Here is a 24,401-nt window from a genome sequence, read left to right on the forward strand (position 1 = left end):
TGAACCATTTGAGCATTCATCCAGCTTTGTTTGCACAAAGTTTGCTTGGATGTTAGAATACCCTTGCACATACATACATACATACATACATACATACATAAATGTGGTGCAACACAGTAAGGCTAGGATGAATCCTGTTGACTGAGCATTCACAGATCCTCCAAGTGCCCCTATTTTCCAGGGACAGTCCCAGATTTCCAGAAGCCGCCGCTGTTTCTTACTGGATCCTGGAATGTCCTACTTTCCTTTAGGATGCCCCTATTTTCATAAGAGAAATGTTGGATGGTATTGAGTTATGCGACCTCCGAGATAAGTAACTATACAACTTTTGGAAGAAATCTGAAGGCAGTCCTGTACAATATAGGGAACTGGGTTTTTTTGTTTGTTTGTTTGAAATCAAACCTTTATTAGGCATTATGCAAATAAAACCGTAAGAAGGAAAATAACATGTAAAAGCCTTGAAATATATATAAAAAGGCAGCAGTTGGCTACAATCATATATATATATATATATACATATAAAATCAGTGGTTTTCCTTGTTAACCTGCTCCTTGGAGGACTGCAGCCAAAAACTCGGCTACCCCCGCCGTAACCCTTTGGTCAACGTCGGATAGGCAGAATCCCGCACATTTACCTTGCTGGGGTTCCAGACCACCCAAAAGAGGGGACAGCACGCGTTGACGGAGCGTACTGTACAATGGGCAATGAAAGAGAATATGCTCTACAGTGTCCGGGACATTCATAGAGCATCTGCAGAATCTCTTGTTTCTAGGGATGTTTTGATATCTTCCCCAGACAAATGCTGAGGGAAAGACATTCAACCGGGCCAGCATAAAAGCCCTACGTTGGGCTGGGATTATTAATTTAGTGACGTAATTGACTCTGCTATCTAAGATATTTAAATCATAGAATATGGGGGAGCAAATTTTGTTTACAGCCGCCATAATATTTTGTCTCTCCACATCCTTTAGTCTAGCTAAAACACCCTGTTTAAAGTTTAATGTTTAATTACATTTTAATATTATGTTAGAAGTGTACAGCTTCCGGGTCTTCTGGCCAACATGACTAAGCCGCTTCTGGTGAACCAGAGCAGCGCATGTAAATGCCATTTACCTTCCCACCGGAGCGGTACCTATTTATCTACTTGCACTTTGACGCACTTTCAAACTGCTAGGTTGGCAGGAGCAAGGACTGAGCAATGGGACCTCACCCCATCGTGGGGATTCGAACTGCCGACCTTCTGATCGGCAAGTCCTAGCCTCTGTGGTTTAACCCACAGCACCACCTGCATCCCTTTTAATCATGCAACCTGCATTTGATGGTAGGCGATTCAATCACACCCCAAAATATAGTCTGGAAGCACCCCAGAGTCTTCCCAGGCTGACCGGAAGCTCCCTGGCTTGCGCCTCCTTGTTCTGCCTCCTCCCATGTCTTTCTTAAGTGGCCCCAGGGAAGGTGGGGGATTGTTTTGACCTGCATATATTTAGAGCAGGGGTAGGCAACCTAGGGCTCGGGGGCCAGATGTGGCCCAATCGCCTTCTCAATCCGACCCGCGGATGGTCCGGGAATCTGTGTTTTGACATGAGTAGAATGTGTCCTTTTATTTAAAATGCATCTCTGGGTGATTTGTGGGGCATAGGAATTCGTTCATCCCCCCCCCCAATATAGTCCGGCCCACCACATAGTCTGAGGGATGGTGGACTGGCCCACAGCTGAAAAAGGTTGCTGACCCCTGATCTAGAGTCTGGCCATGGAGAGGTTCCCCTTCCCACAACCACCTTATGCCTGTTGGAATTACGGGCAGTGAAACCCGAAGCCTGCTGATTAATGAGCAGCAATTCCTGCTGAACTCAGTGGGATAAATAAATATGCTTCAGATCATACTGTGAGTCTGTCTACATTCCATTCACAACAGCTCCTGGATACTGTAACAGTACAGTGGTACCTCAGGTTAAGAACTTAATTCGTTCCAGAAGTCCGTACTTAACCTGGAACTGTTCTTAACCTGAGGTACCACTTTAGCTAATGGAGCCTCCTGCTGCTGCCGGCGCGCAATTTCTGTTCACATCCTGAAGCAAAGTTCTTAACCCCAGGTACTATTTCTGGGTTAGCGGAGTCTCTAACCTGAAGTGTCTATAACTCGAGGTAACACTGTAATCTTACTCAGAACCAGCCCAAGAAATTTTGGCACCTGAGGTGAATCACAAAAGGGTGCCTCCCTCCCCACCAGGGAAGAAGGGCTGAGTGGGGATCTACATCAGGAACAAGCAGAGAATAAATATCAACATGGGGATCTGCTGCTGTTGCGGATCCTGCCACTGCTGACGGTTGCCTCACCTTGCCTCATGATTGAGCCGGCCCTGGTCTTACTGTTCTCTTGATGATATTCTTATTTACTTTAAAGTATTTTATATACAGTGGTATCTTTGTTTAAGAACGGCTTAGTTTATGAACAACTTGGATTAAGAACACTGCAAACTCGGAAGTTGGTGTTTTGGTTTGTGAATTTTGCCTTGGCAGCAGAACACGTTGAGTGTGTTCCATTTGTAAATTGAGTCCCCTGCTGCTATGGGAAAGCACGCCTTGGTTTAAGAACGCTTTGGTTTAAGAACGGACTTCCGGAACGGATTAAGTTCGTATCACTGTATGGCTTTCAGAGAGACCCTCCAAAGCAGTTTACATAAGATTATAACAATAAGCATCTTTTTTAAAAAGTTTGCATTAAATTAAAGGGAAAAGACAACTTGCTTGTTTTAGAAGATGTTGCTGCAGCTTCTCTCCCTTCAGAGCAAGATGACGCCTCTGTGGTGGTAGTTGGGAGAGAGAAGGGACACTATGAAGGCTGGATGGTGGTCACTCCCCAAAGCTTCTCCCCTCCCCACTCCTCAAGGCAAGATGGTGTGCTTTCCCTAATGGTTATTACATTTTGTTGTACAGTGGTACATGTGTGACATTTTAGTGTATTTTTGGTCTCTGTGGAAGCTGCCCAGAGTGGCTGGGGAAACCCAGCCAGATGGGCGGGGTACAAATAATAATTTTTTTTATTTTATTATTATTATTATTATTATTATTATTATTATTATTATTATTTTAAGAACAGCCCTGTTTATTAACTATTTGGTATATGAACTCCGAAAAACCAGAATTAGTGTTCCAGTTAGTGAACTTTACCTCGGTCTACGAATGGAAGCCAAACGGTGGTAGGGCTCCAGCGGTAGGAGGCCTCATTAGGGAAAGTGCGCCTCGGTTTAAGAACGATTTCGGTTTAAGAACGGACTTCCAGAATGGATTAAGTTCGTAAACCGATACCATTGTACTGGGAGTGCATCTTCCCATACGGCACCTTACCCATCTATTTGTCATTGATATGCTACTCAATATTGATCCAGAGTAGATTCCAGTGTATACTTAGCAGAGTAACAACTTAAACATGTTGCAGGATTCCCAGAAAGAGACCAGAGGCAATTGTATTTCATCCAGCAGAGCTTTACTGCTACTGAAGGCAAATGAGCATAATGGTCACAAATCCAATACATTCAGGACTGGCACTGTTCATAAAAAAAATCCAGTTGCAGCAGACTTAACCTAAACTTACAATATCTTATAATACTGTAAGTCTAAACCTTAACACTATACAGTGGTGCCTCGCAAGACGAAAAGAATCCGTTCTGTGATTCTCTTCATCTAGCGGTTTTTGATCCATTCTGTGATTCTCTTCGTCTAGCGGTAGTGGCGCCTTCCCTGTGGAACACCCTCCCACCAGATGTCAAAGAGAACAACTACCAGGCTTTTAGAAGACATCTGAAGGCAGCCCTGTTTCAGGAAGCTTTTAATGTTTGATGTATTATAGTATTTTAACATTCTTTTGGAAGCCGCCCAGAGTGGCTGGGGAAGCCCAGCCAGATGGGTGGGGTATAAATAATAAATTATTATTATTATTATTATTATTATTATTATTATTATTATTATTATTATTATTATTATTATTTCATCTTGCGAAGCAAGTCCATTAAAGGATTAGCGGATTAGCGCTATTAGCGGCTTTTAGCAGCTTTTAGCGGCTTATCTGCTGATCGGATCAGCTGATAAGCGGCTTAGCGGCTTAGAAAAAGGGGGGAAGGGAAAAAAACCCGCAAGAACTCTCAAGACATTGTCATCTTGCGAAGCAAGCCCATAGGAAATTTGTTTTGCAAAGCACCTCCAAAACGGAAAACTCTTTCGTCTAGCGAGTTTTCCGTCTTGCGAGGCATTCGTCTTGCGGGGCACCACTGTACAGTACAGCGGTACCTCAAGTTACCGTATTTTTCGTTCTATAGGACGCACATTTCCCCCTCCAAAAATTAAGGGGAAATGTGTGTGCGTCCTATAGAGCGAATGCAGGCTGCGCCGCTAAGCCCAAAGCCAGAACAGGAAGACGGAGCACTGCGGAGCGCTCCGTCTCGCTGCTCTAGCTTGGGGATTGCTGAGCGCAAACCTCTGCAGGGCAGTGGGGTGCCTTCACCCCGCTGTCCAGCAGAAGCTAGCAAGGCTGTTCCCAAGCCAGAACAGCGAGAGGGAGGGCTCCGTCTTGCTGCTCTAGCTTGGGGGCGGCTGCGCGCAAACCTCTGCAGGGCAGCGGGGCGTTGCGCTCCAAAGGCTTCAGGGATCTTTGAGGCTGGCGGTGGGGGAAAGCAGCGCTTCCCTCCACCGCCAGCCCCACAAGCTCTGGTGAATGTACCTTGAACGCACCTTGTTTTAGAGGGGGAGAACAAGAAAAAAAAAATTTACCTGTTCTCCCCCTCCTATGGTCCGGTGCGTCCTATGGTCTGGTGCGTCCAATGGAGCGAAAAATACGGTACATATGCTTCAGGCTACAGACTCCGCTAACCCAGAAATATCACCTCGGGTTAAGAACTTTGCTTCAGGATGAGAACAGAAATCGTGCAGCGGCGGCACAGCGACAGCAGGAGGCCCCATTAGCTAAAGTGGTACTTCGGGTTAAGAACTGTTTCAGGTTAAGAACGGACCTCCAGAACGAATTAAGTTCTTAACCCGAGGTACCACTGTATACAGAACACCACACCAGAACAAAGAGATAGAAAGAGAAAGAAAGTGAAATCCAGGCTTCTTATGGCCTTGACAGAAAGATAACAGAACCAGTTTAAACCAGCTGTACTCAGCTTCGCAGAAGGAATAACCCAAACAAGGTAAAGGTAAAGGACCCCTGGACGGTTAAGTCCAGTCAAAGGCGACTATGGAGTGTGGCTCTCATCTCGCTTTCAGGCTGAGGGAGCCGGCCTTTGTCCACAGACAGCTTTCCGGGTCATGTGGCCAGCAGGACTAAACCACTTCTGGCGCAACAGAACACCTTGACAGAAACCAGAGCACACGGAAACGCCATTTACCTTCCTGCCACAGGAATACCTATTTATCTACTTGCCCTGTTGTGCTTTCGAACTGCTAGGTCGGCAGGAGCTGGGACAGAGTAACAGGAGCTCACTCCATTGCCGACCTTCCTATTGGCAAGCCCAAGAGGCTCAGTGGTTTAGACCACAGCGCCACCCGTGTCCCTACCCAAACAAGAACCTTCTTTCACGCAGAGTAGAAACCTTCCAGAACCCTCTTGAACTAAGCAGAATAGGAAAGATCTGTACACATCAGATCTATACTTCCTGTACTAAGAAATGCAAACTGACACTATTAACATCTGCCGGGGATGTTACCTTCTACTGGGCAGGCATGAAACAGGGCTTTTTCTGTGGCTGCCCCCTGATTAGAGAACTCCATCAGAAATTACATTCAGTTGTCTCCACATAGGCCTCATTTAGGTGTAAGCTGAAAGCCATTTCGGAAAGTCCGTAGCTCAGTGGTAGAGCATCTGCTGTGCATGCAAGAAGGTGACGAGTTCAATTCCCAACATCTCCAGGTAAGACTGGGATAGAGGCCTGCCTGAAACCACGGAGAGCCACTGCCAGTCAGTGAAGGCAATACTGTGCTAGGTCCCCCAATTAGACAGCATTAAGCAATTTCCCATATCACTGTATTTCCCCCCGCCTTTGGAATACAACGAGTCTTTCAGCGGACACTTCTTCTGCATTGTTATGAAGCTAGCATTATTTTTTACTGTTGTGTTGTGTCCTGCAAACCCCCCTGGCGTTACTTTGAATGACAATACACAAAGGATACAAACAGAATCAAAAAATTATGCCAGTTTTTTGGAACTATAAAGCAAAGAGAAGGCTTGTCACCATCGTATTCATAACTGCTCTTTCCCAGTCCCAAGATAAGGCTGGCATTCTCTTTTGACACATAGGCGCATGTATCAATGGGTTAGTTTATCCATTCAGCAGAAATGAGTGGCAAAGCTTTTCCTGGGCTTTACCACCAGAGTTTGCAGGGGTGTTGTTGTATCTGAATGCTGCTACTATACAAAAACTCAAATAATCTCCCTGCACGACACAGCAAAGCTAGGCTGAACTCTTCCCATTGCTACTTTTGTACATGCAGGGTGTTTTAATAGGACCCTGCATTCAAACCGGCAATGTCTAATGGGACATTTCAGAATTGGACCTGCTGCTTGTTTCTGATAAATGGTAGAGAACATGAGAAGAGAGGCAGGCAAAGACAACATCTACACCAGAGGTGGGCAGACATCAGGTTGCTGCTACTGTCTACCATCCAGGTCCACTGAAAAGAGGCAAAGGCAAAAAGAGCCCTCAGTCTGAAATTTTGTATTCTGGTCTAGAAACTAACCCTAATCCCAATATTGCAATTTAAAGCAAGTAGCTTTTCCCCAAAGAATCATGGGGGCTGAAATTTCTCAAACTGAGCTAAATTTCCCAACACTCTTAACAAACTAGTTCCCAGGATTCTTTTTTTTTGGGGGGGGGGTGGAACACAAGTGATTGAAAAGTATATGTATGCAGATGCTTGCCTATGAGCCCTTCAAGTTTTCTCTGCCAGTTCATAGGAGCTTTGGAACACTCAACAATCAAAAGCAACTTTTTCCACAACATATTGTATTGCCTGCACTCCAATTTACCTGGAGTGGTGGGACTCCAGGGGTTCCGGCGCTTACCCAGCATATGGTTTCCTTGGAATGAAAGCCAAATAAGACTTTAGTCTTTTCGGTATACAGTGGTGCCCCTGCAAGATGAAAAACTCGCTAGACGAAAGGGTTTTCCGTTTTTGCGTTGCTTCGCTAGACAAATTTCCCTATGGGCTTGCTTCGAAAGACGAAAACGTCTTGCGCTTTTTTTAAAAAGCCGCTTGAAGAGGCACAGTTGCGACAGACTGTGCTTCACAACATGAAAAACATCGCAAGACGAAAAGACTCGCGGAACGAATTCTTTTCGTCTTGCGAGGCACCACTGTACAGTGGTACCCATTCGTTCCAGAGGTCCGTTCTTAACCTGAAACTGTTCTTAACCTGAAGCACCACTTTAGCTAATGGGGCCTCCTGCTGCTGCCGCACCGCTGGAGCACCATTTCTGTTCTCATCCTGAAGCAAAGTTCTTAACCCGAGGTACTATTTCTGGGTTAGCGGAGTCTGTAATCTGAAGCGTATGTAACCTGAAGCGTATGTAACCCGAGGGACCACTGTACAGTGTTTTATTTACACTTAATGTACACCTCATTAACACTCCCAACATATATTTCTTCCGCATTAAGTTTATAGGTATAGGTAAAGGTAAAGGTACCCCTGACCATTAGGAAGTCGTGGCTGACTCTGGGGTTGCGGTGCTCATCTCGCTTTATTGGCCGAGGGAGCTGGTGTACAGCTTCCGGGTCATGTGGCCAGCAGGACTAAGCCGCTTCGGGCGAACCAGAGCAGCGCACGGAAACGCTGTTTACCTCCCCGCCGGAGCGGTACCTATTGATCCACTTGCACTTTGACATGCTTTTGAACTGCTAGGTTGGCAGGAGCAGGGACCGAGCAACGGGAGCTCAACACGTCACGGGGATTTGAACTGCTGACCTTCCGATCGGAAAGTCCTAGGCTCCGTGGTTTAGCCCTAAAGGTATCATAGCTTTGGGTTAAGCACAGCTGATGGGAGTCAAGCTTCCCTCTGCAGCTTCCAAGCCAACCAAACTCTCTCTCCAACACTAGTTCCCTGGCCTATTGTTTCCCTTCCTAAGATGATGTGGAATCCAGCTAGGTGAGAGAGGTGGCAGATTGCCTCATGGAAGTATCTTCCATTGCGACTAGGGCAACATGTCTCTTTTAGCTAACTCTTTGAGATGCTGGTGAGGCCGCCCAAGGCTGTTACCTTAACAAAGGAATTTGTTTGATCTGTACACCATGTTTCCGCTTGTAGATTCTAACCCCCTCCATGCAGGTCCTGATGGGACCCACTCTGCCCACCTGCGATTCCCAACAACTGCTATTCATTTCTGACAGTGGAGATGGAACATGGCTAAATCAACTAAAGGTTCTCGTCTCATCTGAGCAGCAAGCCAGCTGGTACCCTTGTTGTTAGAGCAACAAAACCCACTGGGAGTTCAGAAGCCATGGTATAGGTCAACAATGACTCAAAATAGCCAATTAAGTTTGTATTTCACAGGGATTTACCAGTCAGGAGCTGCAATACTGTATTGGGTAGGCAATGCAGTCTTTTTGCCTCTTAGTTTCAAATCTGAAACATGTTTCATTAAGAGGTGTGTTGTGTTGAACTCCTTAACACATAAAAGGCACAAGGGGGGGGGGAGTGCCAAGACAACACTTCATTGTTTTGCCAGACTAGATAAAAGCTAGGGTAAGTTTTTTGAGGACTGAAGCTAGGCCAGGCAAGAAGACAGAACAAAGGCAGAAAAGGAGGTAGTGAAGGAGGCTTGATAACATTCTGGTCTGCTGCTGTGGAAAACCAATCTATAAAGAGATAAGGTGAGAAAATACACAAACTCCCTTCCTGACCTCTAGAGGCAAACTGATAAATTCTCAGAAGAAAAACACCCACAACCAACTCTGTTCATCACTTCATATAGCATGATCCATTAGAATCTGCTCTAATCAAAATAAATTTTAATTTGAATACAAATATTACTTATTTGTATAGCTGAAGCCATTACAAAGCAAAATACATAAAACAGAATAAAATTAATTGCAGTTAAAATAACTGTTAAAACCAGGTATTCTGTCAGATAGTTTTGCTCTCTTGAATTTATCACCCCCACAAACTTTTCTCTTTAAAATGTCTGCTGTAAATGAGAAACAGACCACTTTTTCAAAGCTGTAGGGAACTGTCCCCTAATAAAAATTTAATCAGGACACCCAAAGAAATTATGATTGTTCTTCCTATTTATCTGGATGAAAACCTTTAGTTGATTTGGTTGTATCTAGTTCTGGCCGCCATGTTTTAAGAAGGATATTGGAATGGCATGTTGCCAAGGGTCCACTGGGGGGGGGATGAGTAAGATGGGGTGGGGAGCATTTTTCAGCCTGAGGGCCACATTGCTTTCTGTGCAACCTTTTAGGGGCCATATGCTGGGGTGGACGGTGCCAAATGCAAAAGATCAGTGACTGTAAATTTTATCTTTGTACAGGTTAGTTTCCACACATGCTCATGTATTACCCATCTAGGCAACAAAGAGGCATTATCTGAGTTCAGGGATGTATGCCAGTTGGGGGAAAAACACTCAGAGGGTTTGGTGAGTTGTGCAGTCTAGGGAGAGTTCCAAGGGCCAGAGAAAGAGATGCTTGGCAGTTCTCACTCACAAACCCTCCAAGTGTCCCTAATGTCCAGGGACAGCCCCAGATGTACAGAAGTCGCCCCGGTTTCTGATTTGATCTTTCAATATCCCACTTTCCCCTAGAATGTCCCTACTTTTATCAGAGAAATAATGGGAGCATATGGAGTTAAGTGACCTCAGAGCCAAGAAGAGAAGCAACTATACATCCTCTAGAGCAGTGTGTCCCCAACCTTGGGCCTCCAGCTGTTTTTGGACTACAATTCCCATCATCCTTGACCACTGGTCTTGCTAGTGAGGGATGATGGGAGTTGTCGTCCAAAAACAGCTGGAGGCCCAAGGTTGGGGAACACTGCTCTAGAGGACACCTGCATAGGGAAGTTTTTAAATGCATGTTTTATTACATTTTTATATATGTTGGAAGCTGCCCAGAGTGGCTGAAGCAACCCAGTCAGATGGGCGGAGTGTTATTATTATTATTGAATAGCATGTCCCTATTTTCATCAGATAAATGTTGGAGGGCATGCTCTCAGCACCCATGCCTCAGGTTCCCTAGCCCCTGGTATAAGGAGAGGCAACATGAAGATCTTGAACTATCTGAAGGCCTGGCCCAATGAAGGTGTTAGTATTTCAAGCCTCTGATGCTGCAGATGAAATTGGCATAAATCACATGCCTGTCTGGGAAGAGCGTGGGAACGGAAGACAGTCTTATCTCTTCCGCAGTATGTACTATTTGTACTGTACTTTTGCTTTTACTTGTGCCTGTTCTTCTCTCGGAGCTGGAGAGAGAAGACACCATGAAACCTTTGAGGGCGCGAGTGATAATAATAATAATAATACTAATAATAATAATAATAATAATTTATTTATACCCCACCCATCTGGCTGGGCTTCCCCAGCCACTCTGGGCGGCTTCCAACACAATATTAAAATATAGTAATGCACCAAACATTAAAAGCTTCCCTAAACAGTGACTACTTCTGAAGATGGTGGGCTCCTCTCCCTTGGCTTTTTAAAGAGAGGTTGGATGACCAAATGTCAGCAAGGCCGGACCACCCATGAGGCAAGTGCCCTGGACTGCACAGCAGATCCAGCCTCCAAGGAATGCATTGCCGGCTGCTGTGTGACACCTGCTCAGCAGCCCCACCAATGTCACCTCTGCAGCAGTCTCAGGAGGTGCTGCTGGTCTCCTCTTACCCTTGTTCCTGATGCAGATCTTCACTCATCCCTTCTTCCCTGGAAGGGTATGTGTGTGTGCGCCATTTTGTGGTTCGCCTCAGGTGCCCAAAACGGGGCTGGCCCGGGCAGTCAGGGATTCTTCAGCAACTATTCCTGCATTGCAGGTGGACAGGCATGGACTAGATGGGGGGGGGGGGGTCCATTCCAACACTACAATTCACCCAGTATAGCCGTGAGAAAACGTGTTTTGATTCCATTAAACGTTAATTAACGTTTAGCTGTTAAGAAGCGTAATGTTTAGTTGTTAAGTGTGGCGTGACAGTTAGCGTCTGGACTAGGACCCTGGACAGCAGGGTTTGAATGCCCACTCAGCCTTGGGCCAGTCATCATCTCGTAGCCCAGGGGTCAGCAAACTTTTTCAGCAGGGGGCCGGTCCACTGTCCCTCAGACCTTGTGGGGGGGCGGACTATATTTTGGGTGGGAAAAAATAATGAACGAATTCCTATGCCCCACAAATAACCCATAGATGCATTTTAAATAAAAGCACACATTCTACTCATGTAAAAACACCTGGCAGGTCCCACAAATAACCCAGAGATGCATTTTTAATAATAATTATTATTATTATTATTATTATTATTTTATACCCCGCCCTTCCCGGTTCAGAAAACTGGGGTCAGGGTGGCTAACAAATTTAAAACACATAATTGTAATACGACATAGAAGCAGCATAAAATACAATATAAAAGCATGAATAACAATAAAATTCAAAGTTCAAAATCAATTTGGGGGAAATCCATCCAATAAACATTAGATAGTCACCAGGGCTAGCTGGCTGAATTAGTCCTACTTGGGCCAGCGAGGAGGCCAGGGGAGAATTAGCTGTGGGGTCCCAGAGCAGGTAATCTTCATAAAAGGGGAGGGGGAGGGAAGAAAAGGGAAATAAAAGATCAGGCTGAATTCAAATTAAAGGCCAGTCGGAATAGCTCTGTCTTACAGGCCCAACAGAAGGTTAAATCCTGCAGGGCCCTAGTCTCATGGGACAGAGCATTCCACCAGGTTGGAGCCATCACTGAGAAGGCCCTGGCCCTGGTGGAGCATAGTCTGACTTCCTTAGGGCCAGGGACCTGAGTCTAAACTATGGTTATTCATGGACCTTAAGGACCTCTGCAGGGCATACCAGGAGAGGTTTAGACCACAGCGCCATCCGTGTCCCCAGAAGGGAAAGGGGAGAGCAAAACTGAGCTCAGAAGCGACAAGACACAATAAAAGGCTACAATCTACTCATGCAAAAACACGCCGATTCCCAGACCATCTGGGGGCCGGGTTTAGAAGGCGATTGGGCCAGAAGCGGCCCCCGGGCCTTAGTTTGCCTACCCATGTCTTAGCCTAACCTACCTCACAGGTAGGATGAAACGGGGAGGAGGAGAACCATTGGGTTCATTGGAAGATAAAGGTTGTCTATAAATGTAATAATAATTTAAAACGCGGCCCACAAAGGACAGGAGCTGCGTGTGGGGGAGAAGGCCGGCCCTCCCCTACAGCTCCTCTTCTGAGGTGAGCACAGCTGAGGCGCCTGGCTCTGCCTCATGGACGGTCTCCCGGCCCTGGAAGTGAGTAACAGTAAGAGGCGCCCCGAGCGCAGGAGAGGGTAACTCTGTGGGAAAGACGGAGGGAGGAGGGGAAAGAAGAGGGAGGGGAAAGAAGGAAAACAAGGCTTTCCCGCCACTATCTCCCACTCGAGGCTCAGCGCCGGGCCGCTTGCGTGCCTAATGCGCACGCGCGCCCAGGACAAAAAGTGTACTTCCAGGCTACGGGCGGCCTTCGAGACGGGGCCGCGCATGCGCGCAAGTCCCACGCGACTCCCCGCGCGGCGCGTTTCAACCCTCCCCCACGTGACAACCCGGCTCCTCCCACGGCGCTCTAGGCGTCCGTTGCGTGCTGCCCCCCGACGTCGTCGCGTCTCCCGCCGTGCGCGCGCACGCAGGCCCTCCCTCCCTCCCGCCTTTCCCAACCCACCCAGAGCCGAGCCCGCCTTTGCCTCGTTCTTTTTACGGCTATTTGAACCGCCGCGCTTCCGCCATCTTCTTCCTCAGCCGCCCGCCCAGTTTAAACACACACACGGAAAGAAAGAAAGAAACCAGAAGAGGAGGCGGCGGGAGAGGAAGAGCGGAGAGACGCATCGAGAAGGTAATGGACGGCGGTTAACGGGGTGGGGGGGGAGAGAGAGAAAGAGATCCATGAGGAACGAAGCGGCGGCCTCTCCGCGGCGACGGCGAGGAGGCCTCCCCGAGGAAGCGGCCTTTGAGGCCTTCGAAGCTCTCGGGCCTCCTCGCGTGATTCCTGAGGAGAGAGGCCCAGGATTTACCTCACGCCGGCGGTGGGGGGGGGAGGGGAGGGTTCGGGATGCGGCGACGGGGTGGGGGGGAGGGGAACGGCGGCGGCGGGGACGCGGACGCACGCGCTCCGTCGCGCGCCCGCGTCACAATCCCTCGCGGTCCCTTCCCCTCCTCGCGCCGTTAGTCGGGAGGCGAGGCGCGGAACGGCGGTTTGGAGGGGAGGCCGTTGAGGGAGAGAGAGAGAGAGAACCGCATTCCGCCCCCCCCCCACCGGCTCGAGGGCGCGAGTGAGTGCGGGGGGACGGGGATTCCGGGGGGGGGGGAGATGATGGGAGGGTCGACGCGCGGGGGGAGGGGGAAGAAACGAGAGGGAGCCCCCCCATTCCTTCCGTGTTAAATCCTTATGTGTGCGTATATATGATGCATGCTGGTTTGGGAACGTAGAAAATGGAAAAAAGGTGGAAGGCCTTGGATATGGTTTTTTTTGGCGGGGGGTAGTCTTTAGATTATATTCTAAAATATTGTTTCCTCTCTGCCTGCCCACGCCAATAGCAACTCTCCCCCCCTCCCCATTTAATGCAGTTTCTCAATTCTGCTGAGCCATCCTGGGGGGGGAATGGGGGGGTGAGAGGGAGAGCATGGAGGGCGGGGAAAGAAAGGCGCGCGCGCGCACACACACAAAAAAAAACCCTTGGCCGCCATTTACTGCTTCCTCCCTGACCCGGATGGAGAGCGAGCCACGCGCCTTTTGGGCGGCGTGGGCAGATGAGCGCAGCACGGGAGTTTTTTCTTTCTTTTCCTTTTTAACCTCAATCGGGCCTTTCTCTCTCTCTCAGTAGACGCAGCAGCATGGCCGCCCCGCAGGGAGAACCGCAAGTGCAGTTTAAGGTAAGGAGCGAGGCCGGGACACCCACACTTCCCTTATTTTCTTGCTTTCTCTTTAAAAGAAACCACTTGTTTAAAACGCCTGGATACTAGCTTGGGAGCTTCCTTTGTTAGGCTGATGTTAAAACCCACAAGGATGTTCGTTAGGCTACATGTCTTGTAACCATGGCGGGCCGTTTTGTTAGGATTATTTATTTTTTTAAACCCCACTCCTCTGTTGAGAAGGCTTCTGAGAGCTGCTTGCTTAAGGTCGATAAAAACAAAATGGACCTTGTAAATCTTAAAAGTCTCCTAGGTTTGTTTGGGATCGGACATGTGGGGGATGCAATTCTGCATGCTTACTTAGAAAAGGGTCCATTAAGTTCAATTGGATTTAACTCTCATTTAAGTGTGTATAGGATTGGAGGCTTGGGTGTCTGTCTTCGTTTCCATAGGTTTTGATTACATTATTTATTCAAGAGAGGACTTGATGCTCAACTTTTCTGCCAGGGCTATACAAATTACAATTTGATTAAGTTACCAATTAAAATGGGACATATTTAAATAGGTAGGCAGAGTTATGGATGTTTGGGACTTTTAAGATTTTTTTCCATTTTACAGTGAGCCATATACAGTAAATTGTGTTGTATGCTTTCAATAGCAATTCCTTTGCTTCCTTCAGCGCTTTTTTTGGCATAATGTGTGACTTGTGCAATTTCTTTCTAATGTCACATGTTCAATTAAAAAAACTACTTTCCACTTATTATGCTTCCACAGCTGAGTTATCTGTAAGCCTTTAAAAGTAGAGATCTAAGGGCAGTATAGTCTCAGATGCATGAAGTACTATCTTGCCTTTTGGTTGGATTAATAATAGCTCAGTCAGGGAAGTGATTGTACAAATTTGTACAGATCACTACATTTCACATCTTGGAAAAAGTATTGACATCCAACACCTCACAAGTAGACTTTTTTCAACCTCCCCCCCCAAGAACCCACATTTATTCAAATGTTACAATACATTTTCAATCAATATATCCCCTTCACAGACAGCTCTGTAATGATGGTGGCGTTAAAATATGCTGTTGTTCAGTAAAAGAGAAAAAGTGAGACCAGATGTCAAACTTATCTTTTTTTGGAGATACCTTTGATTAGTCACTGATGATTTGTGAGGTGTTCTGATAGAGCGAAGTTCCAGTTGTTATTAACCCAAGCCTCTCTTGGCACAGTATTTTAGAAGTTCCTTCCATTGTTGAGCAATAACAAGTAGACCTGAAAGGACTCTCCCTCTTCTCCCCCCAGTGCCCCCTAATTTGCTCTAGAGCAGAAGTTCCCAAATTCTGATCCACCGATTACTAGTGGTCCCTGAGCTTTGTTCAGGTGGTACATGGTGTGTTTTCAAAATGCAATTAAAAACCATACAACACCTAGCACAGTATGACAATTGTTAGAGCAGGCAGAAAATCCTTAAGTGGTCTGCCAACACCCATAGACCAGTCACATTGGTTAAAAGTTATTTAGGTTAAAGTTATTTATCACCCTTTGCGGTTTTTGCAGACCCCGATAGATAGATGCGTAAAAATGTAAATTAATTTTATTCCTCTACTAGTCCAACTAGTCTATGCAGTATATACGCACTAGGCTGAATGTAAGCCATGTACTGTACATTTTCCTCCGAATTAAATCTTAGAGGGCCAGCACCTATGGTATTACCTTCCTCTTCTATCCCAGGCAATGTGCAAAAAGAACATTTTGTCATCTGTTTGGTTTTCTACTCATCTTGAAGATGGGTAGGTTATAGGTTTTAGGCCTGGTTGAAGTGGCATTGGTTATGGTTATGAACATATTACATGGCAGCTATATGCCACTTACTCTGAATTAGTCCTATAAAGTCTGGTAGAATGGACATGTGCCAGTGTGTAATTTTTTTGTGGGATTAACCTATAGAGCCTTAAATGGCTCAGGACCACAATACCACCTCAAGGACCACATCTCCCAATAAGAACTGACCTGGACTAGGTGGCAATGTGAGAATGGGCCTTTTCTACAGTGGCTGCCTGCTTGTGGAATGCTCTCCCCAGGAGGCTCGCTTGGTGCCTTACTTGCATATCTTTAGGTACCAGATGAAAATGTGGGAACCTTTCATATGTTGTAGTCGTGCCCAGAAATGAAAAAAATGGGTCACGATCTACAAGGAAATGAAAAAATTACTAAAAATCACATTTCACAAAAAAACAGAATCATTCCTTCTTGGGATTCTAACTAACAATATCCCAGAAGAAAGATCAAAATTATTTTTCTATGCAGTGACGGCGGCTAGGGTACTAATAGCCAAGTACTGGAAGGGTGGCCATATACCAACTAGAGAAGATTGGCTACAGAAGCTGAGCGAGTACTTGGAACTCGCTAAGTTGACTGAAGCCTTAAGGAACAAGTCAAATAAAATAGTCCAGAAGGAATGGGGAAGCCTAAATATCTACCTATCGAGTCAGGGTTCAACAACCAAGATTTGGTTGTGTTTAGAATAAACCTGTAAGTAGGAAAATGTCTCCTTTATACCAAGATGAGGAATATATTGAAATACAGAGAAATTGCTTTAGTTATAAGAAATGAACCACTGTGAGGTCAATAGTAGTCAAAAAACCAAAAGTATAATAAAAAGAGATTCACCCCATAAGGGTCAGCATCTCGGTAAAGAAATGACATTTTGGGCTGTCTATTAAAGTTACCTTGTATTATACTTATGTTCTTACTTTTTGCGTTTGCTGTGTTTACTTTTTCTTTGTCTTTTTTCTCTTCTTTTTTCTGTTTCTTTTCTTTTTTGTATTCAATTGAAATGTTTTTATACTTTGTTTCATTTGTATTTGCATAACAATTCAATAAAAAAAATTAAGAAAAGAAAAAAAATGTTCTTCAACCAGGCCTTTGACTGATAAAAACAATCTATGACCTTTTAAATGTGTTTGTGGAAAGGAGGTTATGGGGGGGGTTGTTACTTTGTTATGTATTTTGTGTTTTCATTTTGAATATGTTGTATACCACTGATCTTTGGATGAAGGGCAGTATATAAATTTAATAATGAAATGAAATAAGCTATTGGCTGCAGTTGATGCAGTATTTGAGTTTTAAAGTGGTTTAATGTAAATTAGCTATCTTAAACCCCAGTACTTAATACATTTGTTTTACATTCTTTATTTCTAGTAGCTCAAGGTGCCATATTTGGTTCCCCTTAATTACCTCCACCCACCCTCCACAACAATCCTTTGTGGAAAGTTAGGTTGTGAGTGAATTACTGGGCTGAGGCCAGCCAGCGAACTTCATGGCTATGTGGGGATTTGAACTAGGATTTCCCCTGCCCTGGCCTAAAACTCTCACCTCTTTACCTGTCTAGCTGGAGAAATAGTTCCATTGTTGGTAGAAGTTAACCTAGGATGTAGTTGCAGTACAAAAGTATCTGAATTCTTTAAATTTGTATTTCAACAGCTTGTTTTGGTTGGTGACGGTGGTACTGGTAAAACAACATTTGTAAAACGTCACTTGACTGGTGAATTTGAGAAGAAGTATGTAGGTATGTCAAATGTCTTCCTTTTTCTATTATGCTGCTATATTAGTGATATGTAATCTTTTATCTATGTACGTTTCACTTTGGTGCCTTTTTTTTGGCAAAGTAGATTTCAGTAAAATAAAGTGGTAATGTGTTTTTTGTAATGTACAAGTTTTTTTGAGCATTTACAGTTGTGTGACTTAACACTATAAGTTAAGGGGGCATCTGAATTGTAACACAATTGGATTTTTTCTCCTTTGTCAGTTGATTGATCTTGGAAGAGGGGAGGGCGGTAGGCAAAATAAATTGGTTCTAGGGAAAGAATGTACCAGATCATGCAATGAAAAATGTGAAGCTGTAGATCAGGGCTGATGAACCTAATACTGGACTGCAAGTTGCATCAGCCCCAGCCTGGAGTTGGAGCCCAGCAACTTCTGGAGAACCTCAGGTTTCTCCATCCCTTATTTAAATGGAGGCCTTTAAAGGCAGCATCACAGGCATCTTAGATCTTTAATCGACAAGATAAAAAACATCCCATTGTTCTGGGCAAGTGGTTTATGATGGTCAGTCTTATTAAACAGGTGAAGGTGAATAACCCTTACATAAGTGAAGGATCATATTTTCCTCATGTTTTGTCACACTTGCTGATAGCCTACAGGTCAATATTTCAATTAGAATTTTATGTAATTGCAGCTACTCTGGGTGTTGAAGTTCATCCTCTGGTGTTCCACACTAACAGAGGTCCTATTAAATTTAATGTATGGGACACAGCTGGACAGGAGAAATTTGGAGGTCTGCGAGATGGCTACTACATCCAAGGTAAGTTGTCTGCACAGCTATTTGGACTGATTAACTGCTCAAAGCACATTTTTGCTACCTGACCAGAGTGTGAAATGTCTGTAATTTAATTGCAGCAACCTCTAGTTTTAATTTGGCTTTTTGAAGGGCATCTGCCAATGTAATCACTGGCAGCTGCTTGTGAAGGTTTGGTCTGCACCAATGTGTTATGTTTTAGATTATCACAATTGTGCAGGACTTTCGTTGGAAGACATCAGAAAGTAACTAAATCAACTTAAGCAGAGGTTTTTTGCCATCTTCATGCTTTATTTTGAAATGTTGGGTTGTGGGCTCTTTAATCATAAAAATAAAGCTGCTAAGGTCAGTTTTTGAGGTAACACATCAAGGGTTGGTGGGTCTGTTAAAGGAGCACCTGTAAAATAGTAGATTTTGAGTTTGGATAGCTGTACATCGTGTGAGTTTGATCCCTGTTAATTAACTACAAATCGTTTCAACTTTTTAGCTCAATGTGCCATCATAATGTTTGATGTAACATCAAGAGTTACATACAAGAACGTACCCAATTGGCATAGAGATCTGGTACGGGTGTGTGAGAATATCCCCATAGTTTTGTGTGGCAACAAAGTGGATATCAAGGACAGGAAAGTCAAAGCAAAGTCGATTGTCTTTCACAGGAAGAAGAACCTGCAGGTAAGATAAAGTTCTCCTGCTAAAGATAATAGTTAAGATGGGAAGACAAAAGCAGTAGGGTGGTGTGTCAGTTGTTTTGGGAAGAAGTAAAGGAGCCCCGTCCTCTGTAATTTTGGTTTCTTAGTTCACATTACATTTCTCAGCTGCTTGCTTTAGAAAAATTTAGATAATGAAGTCTACTTCTAAATTCCTTCTGATGATTAGTATGTAAAAGGCTATGTTAAAGGAAGGTTCATTGGAAGATAATTCTACTTTTGTCAACTAGTTGCATCAAGGACATCTCAAGACTCCACAGCTGGGTGTATGTTTATGCATACAGATACGACTAGAGGGATACAGAAAATCATTGGGACTAAAAGCATTGTACCATACTTGAATGTCTACATGAGGGCTCCAATATTCAGAATGGGATTAAGTGGTAATTAGGACTGGGCTATGTCAGCTTTTCAGCGTCGTGATGTATCGCCAGTCAAACATTACAATACAGTGATACATTGCCATGTTGAAAAGCAGAGGGATGAACAAGCTACAGCCTATGTGTGCCAGGCACTGGCAGGCAGGCACATCCACGATACACCGCCAGGTGAAAGTGCCATCACACTCTGGCCCTCAAACCCAGGCCTAGTGGTGGTAGTGCACAAGTCTTCTGAGGTTCTATGCAATGTTAATTTTCCACCTTGTAGTGGGAGAGAAATCATTGGGCTTATATGCCCATTGAGGAAAACTCTTCATGAATCTGCAGGGCTTGTGCCACAGTTAAACAGTATGTGTTGTAAGCTGCTGCAGGACTTTGTTTCTGCAACAACATATGGACACTGATTGCCCTCTGGTTTGTTTCTAAATGCACAATCTCTCTTTTCCTCCAGTACTACGATATTTCAGCCAAGAGTAACTATAATTTTGAGAAACCCTTTCTTTGGCTGGCAAGAAAGCTAATTGGAGATCCCAACTTGGAATTCGTTGCCATGCCTGCTCTTGCACCACCAGAGGTCGTTATGGATCCAGCATTGGCAGCACAGTATGAGCAAGATTTACAGGTAAATGAGCTCATAAAAGGACTTGAGAGCTTGATCTGCTTGTTGTTGCCATTGACTTTAGAATGTTACTAAACTTGTTTTCCCTCTCCCCCCATTCCAGATTGCTCAGACCACTGCACTGCCAGATGAAGATGATGATCTGTGAGGGAGTGAAGCTGGAGCCCAGCGTCAGAAGTCTAGTTTTATAGGCAACTGTCCTGTGATGTCAGTGGTGCAGCGTGTTTGCCACTTTATTATTCTAGCTGAGCAGAACATGTGCTTTAATCTTTGAAATGCTGAAAGAGAGAATGGGCTTTGGAGTGAATGTGGCAGTTAAAAAAAATTCCTTCATTTTGGACCTGCATATTTAGCTGTTTTGGACTGCAATTTACTCCCCATTTTGAGTTTCGAATCTGACTGCTGCAGTCGCATCACAGTATTCAGTGGTAAATCTTGTTTGTTACTGTCATTCCCATTCCTTTTTCTTTAGACCATAATAAAGTTGTATTTCAAATATCCAAGCAAGTGACTCTTCATGAATTTAAGAATAGTTATTCAGAGTCCTCAAAGCTTCAACCAAATTGGGGCAGAGTAAAAACACTTAACCCTAAACAGGCCAAGTGCTCTGGCTAGCATCAGAGTAAATTCACATTCTGGAAAAGCTGCCATACTTGGATTTAAGACAATTGGATTGTGTAGGGGTTGAATTGAAATTGCAGCATTGGGCCTAATCAGTTAGGTCTGCCTTTTGGAGATTTGTCCATAGCACTGTAAAGGCATGCAGTAGGAAACAGTTTCATCACTGGGCTGCAGATAGGCAATACTGTACTATATCTTTGAAGCAGCACTTTGTAGCAAATTAACTGAAAGCAAGTTTTATGGGACTTTATTCTTAAATTACCAGTTCACTTTCCTTTGTACAAGTTAGGAGAGGCTAGCCAAATAAAGTGTAATACTAAAGCATCCTAAAGTGCTGTGCATGTTAACCAGTTGTGTAGTGTGTGGGCGGTTTTCGTTGTGTGCTGGGAAGGTGGGGCGGTAACCATTTCCTCTGCCAGTGTATATGGAAGCTTTCCTTCAGACACTAATTGCCTGTGGAAGTTTGCTTTCCAGGTCATAGAGTTATGTCAGGTGAGCAAAGGGCTTACCTCTCTAGCATTGCACTTCTAAATAAAATTCCACCCTGCATAGAAGCTATTCACAATTTTTCAAATGGCCATGGTGTTTTGCTAGCTACTTGGTTTCTGTTCTGGTGAGGCTGGGCCCAAAGCAAGAAAAATCATGGGAAGGAGAAACGCTGGAAAAAGGAAACACCAGTGTTTAGGCTCTTAAATTTTTATAAACCATGTCATGAGAGAGATCCTATATTGGCAATAAATACAGTAAAAGGAGAGCATGTAGAATGAACACGACACTACTCTGGCTGTATGTTAATGTGATTCCAAAGTACATGGTGTAGTTAATTTCAGTTCTTGAGCTAGGGAATTTCAACAGAAACTATTCAACTAACCTGCCTTATGAGAAGTAGATCCATTGAAATTAATGGACCCATCTTAGTCATGTTGAGCAATTATAGAGTGGCTCTATTCTTGCATCTCAGCCATACTCTGTTCCCACAATTGGTGTGGTGCATGGTTTTAGTGCTATTGTTGCTACTAAACTATAGCCTTCCAAGCTGCCAAAATCGTATCTCCGCACAATCTTAGAATGTATGTATGACCCAGATCCTAAGAAATTCAACTTAAAACAGATCTATTGAAATATAGTGAAAGAAATTGTAATTAAATCCTTGGACTTAAACGAGGAAGTCTTCTTTCTGGCTTGCATCCTTTGATAAGATAACAAAAATACTGGGATGCTAGGGGCTGTGCCTCTGCTTGCCACCCCCTACCATTCCCACCATATTAACCCACTAGATCTTTCCCTTCCCACTCCATGCAACTACTTTCGCTTTTTACCTCCCCAACTCCCATTTCTGAAACTTCCGTTTCACAGCCCCACTGCAGCTGGTTTAAGCACCTCCCCTATGTCACAACTCTCCTTTTGTGCTCCCCTTTGCACACAAACAACCTATATTGGTAACCCGCATCTTCCTGATCCAACATGTTGCAACTGCTAAGCACCCTTTTCACCTGCCCAATTAGTGAAGCCACCTCTCCTGTTCAGACCCTTTTACGCCCTTGCTCTCAACTCCATTCCCATGCCTCCTGCTATTTTGCAGCCCCCTTTGCAGTCCCATTTTCACTTTGCCCCCCTTTCCCCCTCTACCCTTCTGCTTATACCCTTTTCAATTTTCACTTGCACATAGGTCACCACCATTTACAGGCCTTGCCCTATTCTGCAGCCCCCTTTGCTCACCCCTCCCCATGCTGCTATATGTATCTTTGAGATGACTAGACTTAAGAGCAGGCCTGTCTGCTTGTTCAGCTAAAGAAGGTTGAAGTTCAGTAGGTGAATGTACTTACATGACTGTTTGCTTGTGAATAAAGCATACTTTCTAAAGTTCTTCGAATTAGGAACTTCATGTTGAAGGCAACACATGGTGTATCAGAAACGAAATACAATGTGGGATGGTACTGTAATTTCTTTTTTTGGGGGGGAGGTGCATATATACTCACAGCTTCAAGTCCCTCCCATATACTTTCAGCTCTCTGGACCTGCCTCATATTCTCATAGTTCTGGGTCTTGCTTAATTCAAACCTCCGCTCTTGTTGAAAGCTGCCATTTCAGAATCTTTTCCTTCCCTGCCCTGGTTTCCTGCAAAAGATGCAGCACTACAAATCCTCCAACGGTGACTGTTCATTGACAGCCTTAGGTTTTTGTGTATATAGGGGGAAAGTGCCCATTGTAGTTTAATGGTATATCAAAAAGACTGCAAGCCTTAAAAGTGGACATACAATAATAAAACCAGGAAAATGTGAAGGACTGTCACATTTCTTTGGCATGAACTTTTGTAAGCTATGAGGTGAAGGTGTACTGTCTGTGGGTTTGCAGAGAGAAATGTAAACATTGGTGTTAAATGGTAATGAAACAATTATAATATAATTAAAGTCTAGGTTAGGCAAAATTAAGCCTAGTGCCAATTTATAACGGCAGTAATTTGTGTTAAAAGTGAAAGTACATTGTGATAGTACCCGCAGTGGAAGAGATAAGACATTCTACCTTTCCCAGGCTTGTCCCAGACAGGCATGTGATTTACAACTGCCAGTTACTAGGGGTAGGAAGATGAGGTGCAAAAATGTAAACTTTTTTTTGGCAGGGAGGAGGTAGTCCCATGTAGCAGCTTGGAGTGAAAAGATTAATCCCAGATCAGGAAGCTTAAAGATGACTATATTTCTACTAAAAAATGTCCTCAGTTTTTATATTAAATATGCAATGGAACACTGATGGAAACCAGATTGCATGGAAGCACCGTTTACTGTGGTCTAAACCACTAAGCCTCTTGGGCTTGCTGATTGGAAGGTTCAAATCTCTGTGACAGGGTGAGCTCCCGTTGCTCTGTCCCAGCTCCTGCCAACCTAGCAGTTCAAAAGCACACCAGTGCAAGTAAATAAATAGGTACTGCTGCAGCAGGAAGGTAAATGGCGTTTTTGTATGCTCTGGTTTCCGCCAAGGTATTCCTTTGCACCAGAAGTGATATAGTCCTGCTGGCCACATGACCTGGAAAGCTGTCTGTGGACAAACACCGGCTCCCTCAGCCTGAAAGCGAGATGAGTGCTGCAACCCCATAGTCTTTGGCCTTAACCGTCCAGGGGCCCTTTACCTTTTGGCCTATTGTGTGAAGGTTGTGCTTGTATGTGTTTGCTCAGTATACACCAGTAGTGAAGCTAGAATTGGCAGCTGGTTCCCAGCAAAGAAATGCACAACGAAACTCATGAGCGAGCTTCATTCAGGTAAAGAAAAGCCTTTTAACCATGATTTTTAGAATTTATTTTGTCACTATCCCAAAGTCTAAATTCTACATAGAGTTGACCTACTGAAATTACTAAACCAAGTCATGCCCATTTATTTCAGGGGGCTGAATCAGAGTAGAATTTAGTTGAATACAATCCGGTGTGACCTAACTAAAGTTGTATTTTGTATTCTAAAATTTAAATTAAAGTATTCATACACTCCTGCCAACCTAGCAGTTCGAAAGCACGTCAAAGTGGAAGTAGATAAATAGGTACCGCTCTGGCGGGAAGGTAAATGGCGTTTCTGTGTGCTGCTCTGGTTCGCCAGAAACGGCTTAGTCATGCTGGCCACATGACCCGGAAGCTGTACGCCGGCTCCCTCAGCCAATAAAGCTAGATGAGCGCCGCAACCCC

General features: G+C 44.6%; 1 protein-coding gene across 4 annotated transcripts; it reads left to right on the forward strand.

Annotated features, from left to right (window-relative positions):
• The first annotated feature begins 12,824 nt into the window (after positions 1 to 12,824).
• RAN (RAN, member RAS oncogene family) lies at positions 12,825 to 20,615 on the forward strand. Of its 4 annotated transcripts, none has more exons than XM_081174496.1 (7): positions 12,825 to 13,036; positions 14,025 to 14,073; positions 17,530 to 17,614; positions 18,284 to 18,409; positions 18,891 to 19,078; positions 19,945 to 20,115; positions 20,216 to 20,615. In XM_081174496.1, exons 2-7 carry the CDS (start codon positions 14,035 to 14,037, stop codon positions 20,258 to 20,260), a joined length of 654 nt encoding a protein of 217 aa, XP_081030622.1. In that variant the 5' UTR covers positions 12,825 to 13,036; positions 14,025 to 14,034; the 3' UTR covers positions 20,261 to 20,615. The 4 variants fall into 4 exon arrangements, with proteins under 4 accessions (XP_081030622.1, XP_081030621.1, XP_081030623.1 ...); XM_081174495.1 differs by having other exon boundaries at positions 12,826 to 13,036; positions 14,022 to 14,073; XM_081174497.1 differs by lacking the exon at positions 12,825 to 13,036 and adding an exon at positions 13,331 to 13,472 and having other exon boundaries at positions 14,022 to 14,073.
• Positions 20,616 to 24,401: the final 3,786 nt, after the last annotated feature.

This window comes from Podarcis bocagei, assembly GCF_964188305.1.
Source record: "Podarcis bocagei genome assembly, chromosome: 16".
Classification (NCBI taxonomy): domain Eukaryota; kingdom Metazoa; phylum Chordata; class Lepidosauria; order Squamata; family Lacertidae; genus Podarcis; species Podarcis bocagei.